At 35.1% G+C, this 13,788-nt stretch overlaps 1 protein-coding gene across 1 annotated transcript; it reads left to right on the top strand.

Moving 5' to 3' along the window:
- The first annotated feature begins 452 nt into the window (after positions 1-452).
- On the top strand, positions 453-9,076 carry LOC110895777 (CBS domain-containing protein CBSCBSPB3). The gene is made up of 13 exons (XM_022143133.2): positions 453-761; positions 2,464-2,623; positions 2,709-2,841; positions 3,666-3,836; positions 3,959-4,037; positions 4,123-4,236; positions 4,321-4,493; positions 4,771-4,829; positions 6,761-6,864; positions 6,942-7,075; positions 8,180-8,265; positions 8,361-8,450; positions 8,534-9,076. Exons 1-13 carry the CDS (start codon positions 601-603, stop codon positions 8,720-8,722), a joined length of 1,653 nt encoding a protein of 550 aa, XP_021998825.1. The 5' UTR covers positions 453-600; the 3' UTR covers positions 8,723-9,076.
- The last annotated feature ends 4,712 nt before the right edge of the window (positions 9,077-13,788 follow it).

Here is a 13,788-nt window from a genome sequence, read left to right as displayed (position 1 = left end):
CGAACTATCTTTGTTCATCTCCTATAAGCAAATACGTATTCTTACGCTGGTGGGTGGTCATAAGTATAACCTCAATTTTGTGGTGAGTCTAATGGTGTTCTGTTTTGCAAAACTAAGATTCAGATTTACAATTGTGGACGATAACTCAAACCCAAATTCTACTCAAAGATACATACTTCCAATACACATTTTTTCATTAGTATACACATCAACACTGTGTGGATAGGAAGGTTATGTAGAATTCTACAAAAGTAACAAGTGTAAGCATCAACAAGGTTATGTAAAATTTCATGCTTGTTTAAAAATTGTTTTAATTTATTTCAAGTAAGCCATTAGTCACTAACCAAAACAAGAAAAGAAAAGAAAAGAAAAGAAAAAGCATTAGTAAAAGTAAAGAATCTTCCATTGACTATAACATGAGTAAGATTGTTTTGTTGTTTTTATTTATTTGTTCGGAGTTGATATTTGTCTAGCCTTTCCAACACAAACAAGAAGAGCAAGATCAACAACAGAAAGAAAGAAAGAAAGAAAGAAAGAAGGGGGGGTTAGGGCCCCAAATCCCTGAAATCTTGTAAACCCTGATTTTGATCGATCGGAGTCATGAGTGGGACAGCTTCCCGGAGGAACAGTAGTTCACTTCATAGACGAAATAATCCCTCAACAACCCTCAGAAAATCCACATCCACGCAGTCGGAGAACGGAACAACTTCCACCGGCGCCACCAATGGTTTTCCTCTCAAATCCCCTTCGCCTGCTCCTTCGTAAGTCCAGTCCTTTCTTTTCTTCATTTTATATTGACGTTGTGGGGTGGGTTTGAATGAAGAGGATTTCTTTTCCTTTACTGGAAGCCTATATATTTATTGCTCTATCAATCAAGCAAGCAGTAAATCAACTTTGTGCATTTCAAATTCATAATTTATTTATTTATTGCTCATGTTACCAACTGGCCTTTGGTTAGTATGTGAGTTTGATTCAAGACGTAGGAATAGAGAAAACCCTATAAATAAATAGTAGCTACAAAGAATTCTGTTTACTTCATTTTGGAACGTTTGGAGGATACTGCTATGTCCTTGTCTTAGCTCAGCCCAGGACTAGTTTTCAGTTAGAGACTACTCTTTATCATAACAAATTTTTAGGCGCTGTGCTCTTGACGCATGACTCGAGAAAAACTAGCTAAAAAAACTCAATTGGAGATGACGTGAACCAAGCTGGCTCATTTTGTAACCAAGCCCAGCTCGAGCTAAAGCTCGGCTCGTTGGCTCGTTCTTAGGCTCGTTTAACTCCGACGTAAAGCTCAAGCCAAGTTTAGCCTCTTGAATTAATTTCGAGCTTGAGCTCGACCCCACCCTGGCTCGACTCGTTTACAGCCCTACGCATGAGTGATGAGAAAAATGCTTCAAAGGGCCTGGCCTGAAGTGATGACCTACCTCATGCAAGCAGTTATGCCTGAGGTGGTGCGTCACGGTCTTCTTGCCTTCATATGTGTGAATCTTGGTTCAAAAAGAATCTGAGGCGTGACGCAACCTAGGCCACTAGAAAAATACACCCGAAGCTAGGCAATCTCTTGAGCAAATCGAGGGTGATATGAGCGTGTAAGTGGATGATGTGAAAAGAGAGAGTAAAATAATAAAAACAATTTTCAGGCTTGTAGCTTTCTGCAGCTTAAACTGTGTTTTTTACTAGCTAAAAAAATATGGGAAATAGTTTCTTTTTTCTTTCTTAATATTAAGTTAAGCTTTGCTTGTTGTACATAAGAATAGTTCATGCTTTTTTATATTGTTAAATCAGGCATTTCTTTATCGTGTCTTGTATACGGGTGTTTAAGGATTAACAAGATGATTTTTTTTTGTCTAAAATTAATTTACAAGTATTTTATGAATACTGCTTTTAGGTGCCTAAGGGACTGTTTGTTTACCTCTTAATGAGGCTCTTAATGGTTCAGTCCTCTTACTGATTCAACACTTAATGGTTCAGGCTGTTTGTTTGTTTCGCGAGCAGATGTCTGAATGGTTCAGACATTTGGCTCTGAATGGTTAAGTATTATACCGAGTCTGAATGGTTAAGACCTTAGACCTCTAATCTGAATTGGTCAGACATTTGCCTCTGAACGGTTAAGCATTATATTGGCTCTTAATGGTTCAGACCTCTTACTGGTTTAGCACTTAACCATTCAGAAGTTGCCAAACAGCCCCTAAGCTAGGCAATCTCTTGAGCAACTCGAGGTGCCTAAGCTAAAAAATATGGAAAATGGTTTCTTTTTTCTTTCTTAATATTATTAAGTTAAGCTTTGCTTGGTTGTATATAAGAATAGTTCATGCTTTTATATATTGTTAAATCAGGCGTTTCTTTATCATTTATATTACGTTTCAAGTTATTTTTCTCGTGAGAATGAGATTTAAATGTTTCCTGTTCTTATTCATTATCCGTATGGCATTTTTATGAATCTTTGTTTTGGGTTGTTAGTGGTGAAAGGACTGTGAAGAAGCTTAGGTTATCGAAGGCCCTCACAATACCGGAGGGGACCACTGTTTTCGATGCTTGTAGGAGAATGGCCGCCCGTCGTGTTGATGCTGTCTTATTGACTGATGCTAATGCTTTGCTTTCTGGAATAGTCACCGACAAGGTTCGATAAAACAGAAACATATGCTCTTATGTCTTAATATAGGTCCTTTTTTGTTCTCGAGCTAATTAAGTGTCATTGGCTTTAGGATATAGCAACCAGAGTTCTTGCGGAAGAACTAAGGCCAGACCAGACCGTAATTTCGAAAATTATGACAAGGAATCCTACTTTTGTTGATTCTGGTACTTTCGCGATAGATGCCCTTCAAAAGATGGTCCAAGGTTTGTTTTTCTAACGCTGTATGTGCATTCCATCATTATGCTTAAGAAATTCAGGGCTATCTTCTATTTACAATATTGAAAAGGAGGTTGACTAGTCGTTAACTATTCAGTTAATTTAGACTTTTGTGCTATGCAGTTAATGTCGGGGTCGGTTATCGGTCCCCATGTAAAATATAGGTGTCAAATATCGGTACCAATATTATCACCGATATTTGACTGATATATCACCGACCTTTCTTCTTAGTGTTACCATTTGTCTTTCTTCTTATTGCTGCTATTAGTGTTTTAAGTCTTAATTGTAAATTATTAGTGTTTAATGTTGGTATTTTAAGTCTTAATTAGTGGATTAGGATCAAATACAAAGGCTCCTAAAAATAGGAAGTGTACAAAGGCTCCTAAAAATAAACCCACTTCACAAAAAAAAAAAAAAAAAAAAAAACCCTAAACACCCACCACCACCCAAAAACTTAAAAATAGGGAGTTAGGTTTTTCTGCGGTGGTGTAGTGGGTTTAGGTTTTAGGTTCGGACACTTGTCACTCTATAAAGCCTTCTTACACTTCTTACAATTAAGAGCCTTTGTAGAATAACTTAACCCCTTAATCAGTTTCTATTTGCTACAATTGTTAGTGTTTTGCAATTTGTTAATAGTAGGAGAGTAAATTGAATTGTTAGTGTTACATTGCTATATATATAATTCTGCAAATTACCGATATCCAACCGCGGTAACCTATATCTCAAATATCGGTCCTTGACCGATATCCGATATTTAACTGCATAGCTTTTATGGTGTCTTATTAATCTTTTTTCATTGGATATCAAACAGGAAAATTTAGGCATCTACCAGTTGTTGAAAATGGTGAAGTTATTGCGTTGTTAGATATCACAAAGTGTCTATATGATGCTATTTCCAGAATGGAAAAAGCCGCTGAACAGGGCAGTGCTATTGCCGCAGCGGTTGAGGGTGTCGAACGCCAATGGGGAAACAATTTTAACGGTGAGTAATTTTCATATATGATTGTAATAATTGTATGATCTTAGAATATCTATTAATCCATGTGACCTATTATTAGTTACTTTGACTGATGGTTAAAATGTTTAAATAAATATCGTTTTCAGCTCCTTCTGCTTTTATAGAGACACTCAGAGACCGAATGTTCAAGCCCTCCTTGTCAACAATCATTTCTGAAACTTCTAGGTTCTTGTTTTACCTTATGCAAGTGCATCTTTGTTTCCATCGGGGTTTACGTGTCACTAAATTTGGTAGCTCCAATTCATCGCAGGGTTGCAACTGTTGTAGCATCAGATCCAGTTTCTGTTGCTGCTAAAAAGATGCAAGAGTTTCGTGTTAATTCTGTTATCATTATGGCTGGAAACAATATGCAGGGCATATTAACGTGAGATTATGTTTTGATTGATTATTAATATTGCTTGCCATATGTCATACCCTATAAATATAATATTGTTGTTTTTATTTCCAGTTCGAAGGATCTTCTCTTGCGAGTTGTGGCACAAAATCTTCCTCCTGAGTTAACCCCTGTTGAAAAGGTTATGACGCCGAATCCGGAATATGCAACAGTGGACACATCAATCCTTGAAGCGTTGCATGTAATGCATGATGGGAAATTTTTACATCTTCCTGTTGTAGATAAAGGTGAGCTTTTAACCGGTTTTATTACATCGGGAACACAATTACTCGACTTAGGTGACCCTGTTTATATTGGACTAGTTAAGCATTGGGTTGACCCGTACTACGCACACCTCTATTCTACACCTTAATGTGTATTAATTGAGTCAACAAGATTTGTATCAGGGTCAAAATGAATAATAACAATGAAAGCCGAACTAAATGAGAATTTCATTTCGACACACCACTCGGACAGTTCAAACCTTGTTAATGTTAATTCGGTTCCTATTTCTTTTTCTGTCAGATGGAAGCGTTGCAGCATGCGTGGATGTCCTGCAGATAACTCAGGCGGCTATCTCGATGGTAATTGTAAAGTTATATCTATTTTTATCTACTTCGTTATTATGTGCTCTAAATCATATCAGTCGCATAGTATCATAGTTATTGATAGCGCAGATAGCGTTCGCTATCGCGCCCTTCGTAGCGAAGCGCCAAGGTCTCGCAATCTGTATGTAGCGACTGAATAGTGTGATTCTAGCGGATCCCGGCTACGAATTCTGGCTGGAAACCTGCAATTTCTGCCGGAAACTTGCTGGAAACTTTAACATTTAACCCCTCTATCTTTCATTAGTTTACATTTAGTCCCTAAAACTTGTAAAAAATTACATAACAGTGTAAAATTAGTTTGTGTATTTTTAACATTTAACCCCCCCCCCCTACTTTCACTAGCTTACATTTGGTCCTTAAACTTCTAAATTTATACATAAAAAGCTATAAAATTAACATTATATATGTATAAAAAAATTTACAGATAGCTATTTTTTATTTCTTAAATTTTTAACTACCTTATCGCTAAACACGAAATAGTGGGCGCTATTCCATCGCTATCGCTACGTAGCATATAGGTACCTTGTCGCTACTACTCGCTATATGTCGCTATTCGCTATTGATAACTATGCCAATAATATATCTTCTGTTATGTAATGATTCAATTAAAAATATTGAGGATCCATATTAATAAGGGTAGCTTGTTTTTGACAATTGAACATCAAATAAACACATTGCTCATTGCATATTATGTTAAGGAAAGCTTGATGTATTGGGTGGATCAAACCATGTTGGTTAAAAGGCCCCATTAACTTCTCCAATGTCTCCAATGTAGGAATGTTCATAAGTCGATTTGGATTCGAAAAATTCGAAATTTGACTCAATTCGATTAGATTATCATTTATCAAGAATTCGAATTTGATTCAATTCGAATTCAAGTCCAGTAAATCGAATACGAATTTATAATTTTAAATTCGATTCAAAATTCGAATTCAATTTGTACATGTTTATTTATTATATTCATATATAATACACACATATAACTTTAATTTGGGCTATATAATATAAATTAATCGCCAATGAGTAGGTGGTGGAATAGTAAGGGAGAAACCTGGGTTTCCAAGAGACCCAAGTTCGATTCCTGCTTCCCACCATTAGTTTCGGCGGCATCGGGTGATGATGGGAGACTAGGCGAGTAGGCGGCGATCGCTAGTTCGATCCTTGAACTGAATGGGTTTTACCTCATTGCACTGTCGTGCCTTTGGGCGAGTGTTCACCGTTCACGGGTTTCTACCCTAGGTCAGGGTATCCCCGGTTCGGAGGCGAGTGTATCCCGATGTGGTGAATTTTGCCAGTAGCCCATTTGGACGATTCGTTGGCCGTTCAAAAAAAAAGTATAAATTAATCTATAATCTAAGTCCTAAAATAGCCCATTACCAAGCCCAAATAGCCCATAATGAATTTACGTATTTTAAATGAATTTGAATCAAAGCGAATTTATTCGAATTTATCTGAATTAGAATTGCCGTTTTAAGTCGAATCGAATTGACCAGTGGAACATGGATAACCTAAATTGCTTCGAGTGTGGGGATTGTAATGGTTTACATAATGATTGTTGGTATGCAAGGATTGAAGTAAAATACTGATTCTAATCTAACATTCACAAAGATTGAATACGCTCAATAAGAACAAATTTAGACACAAAGTTGATCATACATTAACTTATATTGTTTATACAATCTTTGACCCTTTATATACTATACAAACCAGCTTCAATCTTAACCGACATAACCATTCAATAACCGGCTTTAATACATACCTAACTTGACTATAGTTTCGACCCATAATAATGCATATAATAATAATATTGTCACACATAATACATATATACTAATCTAGTTTTCATCATTGATTATCTCTATCGTCTTCTGTTACCAGGAGAATTAAGGTTTGTTTACCCATTCCAGGCTGAAAGTAATTCTGGTGCTGATGTGGCCAACACGGTTATGCAAAAGTTTTGGGACTCGGCTCTCAATCTAGAGCCACCAGATGATTATGAAGACAGTCACAGGTTATCCCTCTCTTCTGCCAATATTATTTTCCTGCCATTAGCATGCTTTAAGTGTTCATATGTCTGTCTTTGTACAGTGAAATGTCAATGTCAGCTATTATGACGTCTGATGCTGTGGATGGTGGGCGGTCATATCCATCTCTTGGTCTCGGGAATACGTTTGCTTTTAAATTTGAAGACTTAAGGGGACGTGTACACAGGTTTAATTTCGGTGAGTTCTATTGTTTTCCGTCATGTCATATTATAAACCCTTTTTCTTTATATATATATATATATATATATATATATATTTTCCTTCGGTACAACAAGCCCGTTCTCTTTGGCGTTTCTTGCATTTGAGTTGGCATCTTTATTTAAAGGATTAATTTCATATATACCCTTACAAACTTTAAGAATGACATTCGAGTTGGCATCTTTATTTAAAGGATTAATTTCATATATACCCAACCAAAACTAAAAATATCTTATATGCCCTTACAAAGTAGTTAAAATATCAAATTTACCTAATTTATTAAAAACAATCTAATAAATGTTTATTTTACTTTTATTTTTTCAACTTCAAGTTTTCATCTATGCAGCATAGACTATGCTCATCTTTTAACTTAAACGCCCCGCTTGTCGTATGCGCATATAATGTATATATGTGTGGGCGCTCGGGGGGCAAAAGTGAAAGCGCACTAATTTTAACGTTATTTTACTAATTTCGTGAAAATAATGTTAAAAGAGGGGGATGGTTAATCATGCATCATGTGGTGGCAACGTTGATAGCCGAAAGACAAGGGAGTACATGCACGAATTGGCCTTTGTCTTAATTGCCGAGTGTTATGTGCCTTATGTCCAAGGCTTGATACAAAACTACCATCGAGCCGGGGGTCTCACTGGAAGCAGCATCTCTATTCCTCTGGGGTAGAGGTAAGGCTGTCTACATCTTACCCTCCTCAGACCCCACCTTAGCTTTGCTATTGGTGGGATTTACCGAGTATGATGATGATGATTATCATCATCATCTTTTAACTTAACACATGTTTAGCTTATTAAATAAATTATGCTAGAAATGAGTAAATATAATATTTGAATTTAATTGTCATGTATGAGATTTCTAAGTTTTAGAAAAATAAGGGTAAAATTGTCATTTATTAAATTCTTTTTTAAAGAATTGGGTATATATGATTTTTCAACTACTTTGTAACGGTATATATGATATTTATAATTTTGCATGGGTATATATGATAAGTGCCTCTTATTTAAAACACATAAAATCTGATTTGTGAAAATCGGTGAGCATTGATGATAACTTAACAATGCATTGTCACAGGCACCGGAAATCTGGGCGAGCTAGTTTCGGCTGTTACTCAAAGAATGGGTGGTGGTAGTGGTGATCAAAATAAACTTCAACTTTTGGTACAACACACGATCATCTGAGATTCGCATTTTTGCTTCTTCTGTTATTCAAGTTATATTTATCTTTTTTTTTTCTTTCGCTTCTATTATTGTAGTACGATGACGATGAGGGGGATAGGGTTTTGCTTACTACAGATAGTGATCTTGTTGGTGCTGTAAGCCATGCCAGGTTAGCGGGACAAAAGGTAAATTAATGCAACGGTATAGTTATTGAACAATCGAATAGATGATGCCTTTTTAAAGTGATGGTTTTTACATGCATTTTTAGGTGTTGAGATTGCATTTAGACTACTCTGATTGTGGTCAACCGAAAAGAGAATCACAATTAGGTACGGTTATGGAAGAACGAACAATAGAGACCCCAAAATCGAACCATCTGCAGACTGGGATTTTGGCAAGTGCGGCAGTCATTGCAAGTGTCGCTTGCATCGTCTACTTGAAGCGTTCCAACCAATGAAACTTCTTTCTTATGTGTCTCAAGTTCCTTCGGTTCTACTAATACAAGTTTTTGTCTATGTAGTATGTGAAGAACAAATAAAAATGGCAATAGATATGCTACCAGAAAAATTGCAAAATTTCACCATATAATTTAATTTTTTTTTGTTTATATGTAAGGTGGTTTTTGAGGACCACTGATTACTTTATCTGTTAAATTTAGTCTCCATATATTCTGACTAATATTGATGGGTCATACCATGGTGTCATGTTCAGTTTTACATAGTGGGTGCTTGAATTTGTGTCTAGTTTTGAGTGTTTGAATGTAAGACCACAAATTATTATTATTATTATATATTGAAACACATCTTGCTAACTACAGTAGCAAAAGTAATTTTGTTGGCCTTTTGTTTTTACCATAAATTTTGTTGCTTTTTTTGTTTTATTTTGTAGTGGGTTGGAATTTAGGCTTGGGTAAACTCATTGAGTGTGTTTATGAGTTTAATTTAGTAGAGTACAACTTACTACAACAAATTACAACATTATGAAGCAACATATTTATAAAGTATAACCACTTACTATTTGTTAGCCACCTCCTGGTTGGTTCAGAGCCATCTCCTGCACCTTTTCCCTCCTGCACTAACGGGTGTGTCAGAAGAGAGAAACAGGATATTCTATGTTGGAGATGTCCGGCTAAAGGCACATCAGCGCACCTCCTTACCCACACTCTTCGGCTATAATTACCAGTCTTCAACCATTGGTTTAAGCATCGGTTCTCTCACTCTCTCACTATTAACACACTCTCGGTTATTATTCTTAAACAATACTTATTCTCACGCCGGATGATGGTTACAAGAAGAACCCCCAACCTCTCCTCCTTGTAACGAGTCTCACGGTGTTCTGTTGTGCAGATAACGATCAGTCTACATTGAGGAAAGACAAAGGATTAACCTTTATTTGACGAGACCAACCTCACAAAGATAAATCCCTTGGATTTTGACTTGTTTCTTCATAATGATAATCTTGTTTTTAACAATTTATCTAGATAGGAATTTGGGATTTGAGCGACACTTGGGATTTTGGCCGGATATAAAACATTAACATGTTCCCCTTCTTTTTCAACTTTTTTATAATATTGTTTGTGTTTAAAAATAAAATATTTTAAAGGTAAAATAGTTTATGTCAAACTAAGCAGAGGTAATGAGCGACTTAAACCGAGTCAATATAGCTTGTTATGAACTAAGCCGAACTACACTTGTTTTCTAACCAAGCCAAGCCGGCTCTACTCAGTTTGAAACCAAGACATATCAAACGAGCTTTTTCCAAACGAGCTCTAATTATCAAGCTTTCTTTACAACCCTAGTTTTGGTGGAAATAAACAATCAAAAACTAATATAAAACAAATATTTTATTCAATATTTTTTTAAATATCTATATTTACAAGTAGCATGTAAAACATGTATCATTTAAGGTATATCAAATATACTATTGTGTTTTTACTTTTGAATCTTTATTCAAAATAATATGTAGAAGCAATAATCAGATATTTTATGAACTTAATTTTAGTAGATATATATTTCTAACAAATAAATTAATTAATTAATGTTATCGTTTTCTAAACCTCAATGTTAAAAAAAAAGCTATATATATTATACATCCAAAACAACGACTAATTTCATTACTCAGGTTATTTATATAGTGAAGCATATATACCAAGATTCTCAAAATAATTTTGGTGTCTTTCTTCTTGTTTACAGTTTTTGAAATAATAACACTTTTTACGTTTAAATGAAAACCCCCCTTTTCCGGTTGATGAATTTTTTACGTATTTGGCACTTAAAACATTGACACACATTTGTCATTTTATATATACCCAACTAAAGATTCATGCAAATCACGTACGCAAAACAAAACACAACAAAACAAGAACATGTTACGTGTCAATTGGATCAGATTAATCAAGAATATAAGTAAGCATTTAGATGTAAAGTAATTTGTTCATTTAAATTTGAATCATGGGTCTCTTTCTCCTGCTATGCTCGATCCCTCTCTTCGTCTTCCTACTCATACCTCTTTTCTTTCTCGTCATGACTGCTATTGTTCTTCCATTTCTTCTTCCTCTAGTTCTTCCTATGATGCTCCTTATCATTCTCGCTCTTCTTGTCTTGGTTATTGTCATTGGACTCATATGATCATATTCGTATTAACGCGTTATTGTTAATTAGTATACTCGATAAGTATTTTCCTCCACGGAAGAAAGAGCGGTTCAATCATGTAGTTTTTACCTTGAAGAGAAAGATCAGTAGTAGAAGTTCTCTTGTTCATGATGTGAAGATGACTAAAGCCATTAGATATAAATTAATTTCATCAAGTTTCCAAGATTCCACTTCATGTTACACTTATGTAGAAACAAATTTGCATCTAATATATTTACAATTCAATATTTTCTTATTGATGCCAAATGTTTTGAAATGTTTGTTCTGAGTGTAAGTACATAAATTAAAATTATCCATGTAGTTTGTATGAGATTATGGTTAGAGGTGCACAAAAATGCTGGTTACTATGACCATAACCATTATAAATAGGTACTGGGTGTATTGGTTTGATCACAACACTTCTCGAATATATATATATATATATATATATATATATATATATATATATATATATATATATATAGGGTAAGGTTCATGCGAGAACCACCTTTATTGCGAGAACCGCGAGAACCAATGTGAACACAAGCTAAAATAGCTAAAAAAAACCTAAAAAAACCCTAAAAAAACCTAACCCCCACCCCCCACCCCCCACCCCCCAAAAACCTAAACCCCCCACCCCCCCCCCCCCCCAAAAAAAACCTAACCCCCCCCCCTCCAAGCTAAATGCTAAAAACTAAAACCCTCAAAAAACCTAAAAAAAACCTAACCCCCACCCCCCCACCCCCCAAAAACCTAAACCCCCCCCCCCCCCAAGAAAAAACCTAACCCCCCCCCCAAAAAAAACCTAACCCCCCCCCCCAAGCTAAATGCTAAAAACTAAAACCCTCAAAAAACCTAAAAAAAACCTAACCCCCCCCCCACCCCACCCCCCCCCCCCCCCAAAAAAACCTAAACCCCCCTCCCCCACCCCCCCCCCCCAAGCTAAAATGCTAAAAACTAAACCCCCAAAAAACCTAAAAAATCTAAAAAAATAAAAAAAAAATCTAAAATTTTTTTTTATTTTTTTACTATTTTTTATGTTCAAATCGCTACTTTTTGTAGCAAAAAAAAAATTTTTTTTTTTTTTTTAAAAAAAATTTAAAAAAAAATTTTTTTTTTTTTGGATACTAAAAGTAGCGATTTTTATATAAAAAATAGTAAAAAATAAAAAAAAATTTTTTGGGTGTTTTTTAGATTTTTTTAGCTATTACTGTTTGTGTTCACACTGGTTCTCGCGGTTCTCGCAATAAAGGGTGGTTCCTAACGGATCTTTGTCCTATATATATATATATATATATATATATATATATATATATATATTGTGAGGTTCATTGGGGAACACTTAAAAAGTGGGGAACAGTGGGGAACCGACTCAAACGAACTCCGATTGGACTCATTCCAGTGGCGTTGGAACCGTCTCATCGAACCCTAACTAGGATCTCTTAACCCTAAACCCTAAATCATAACCCCTAAACCCTAAATATATTAGGGTTTGGCTTTTAGGGTTTAGCTTTAGGGTTTAGCCTTAGGGTTTAGCTTTAGGGTTTAGATTTGGGGTTTAGGGTTTAGCTTTAGGGTTTAGGGTTTAGCTATAGGGTTTAGCTTTAGGTTTAGCCTTTAGGGTTTAGCTTTTAGGGTTTATAGTTTAAATTTTACGGTTTAGCTTAGATTTTAGCCTTATTTTTTAGGTTTAGGGTTTAGAGTTTAGGAGTTAGGATTTAGGGTTTAGGGTCAAGAGATCCTAGTTAGGGTTCGACGAGACGGTTCCAACGCCACTGGAATGAGTCTAATCGGAGTTCGTTTGAGCCGGTTCCCCGCTGTTTCCCATTTTTTTAGTGTTCCCCAATGAACCTTCCCCTATATATATATATATAAGGAACTTTATTGGGTCTATGTTATATATCCCATTTTAAGTTATTTTTGTTGTCACGAAATGATGTTTTGTTAATTAAAAAAAAAAGATATAAAAACTTTATTGAGTTTATTTTATATATTTAGTATTTTTGGATCTTTTTTATGTTTTTTTTTTACTTTTAATTTTAAAGACCAGTTAATTCGGTTAACTTGTTCGGGTTTTATAGGTTAGGTTTTTAGGCATATGCCCAAACCGGTTATTAATCGAGCTGGTTATTGGTTTAACCGATTTTGACCAAGTCAACTAATAACCGGTTAACCGGAATGTGCACCTCTATTGTAAATATGGTTTTCAACCATAATGTTTCTTGTGACATAAATCGTCAATAAAGTTGAAACTAGTAAAATAAAACTCATGTCTTTATATGTATTTGTTTAAAAAGGTCGTCAACGCCAACCATATGACGAGGTTAAAACAATCTATGTATAACACCTCTTTTATCACATATTATTGTTATTACTTTTATAATATTTAGTAGAATATTCTTGAGTACCACCAGAATCAGTATCCATCAACCCCACCACCCCTTACTCTAAAACTTTATAAACTGAGTTAGATAAGCTTTACTGGTTTACAAACTGAGCCAAATTCAAGCGAGATATAAGTTACTTGAACAACCCTAACTTAGAGAGATCATAATATCAACCCAAAAACTCCATTATAATAACAAAAAACCCCTATGTTTGACAAAAGTAGTCGGTGACTGGAAGTTGTTGGCTAGTGGCTGTAAGCTGTTGGCTAGTGGCTGGAAGTTGGTGGCTGTAGCTTTTTAGATATATTTAAGTATTTGACAGAGTAGCTAGAGTTTTTAATAAATTGTATAAAATGACCAAAATGGACATAACTAAAAAAACATAACTAAAAAATTCATTATCTTTAGAGGTTAAAATAGTCATTTTTTCTCTAAAAGCTTGTAGCTCCTTCTAAACGCTACTAGTAGGAGCGTTCAAACAAAAGCTTCAAACTCCTAATCTAAAA

This window comes from Helianthus annuus, chromosome 12 (assembly GCF_002127325.2).
Source record: "Helianthus annuus cultivar XRQ/B chromosome 12, HanXRQr2.0-SUNRISE, whole genome shotgun sequence".
In the NCBI taxonomy this organism is placed as follows: Eukaryota; Viridiplantae; Streptophyta; class Magnoliopsida; order Asterales; family Asteraceae; genus Helianthus; species Helianthus annuus.
Note: the sequence above shows the minus strand (reverse complement) of the source record. Positions and strands in the feature narration are given on the sequence as shown.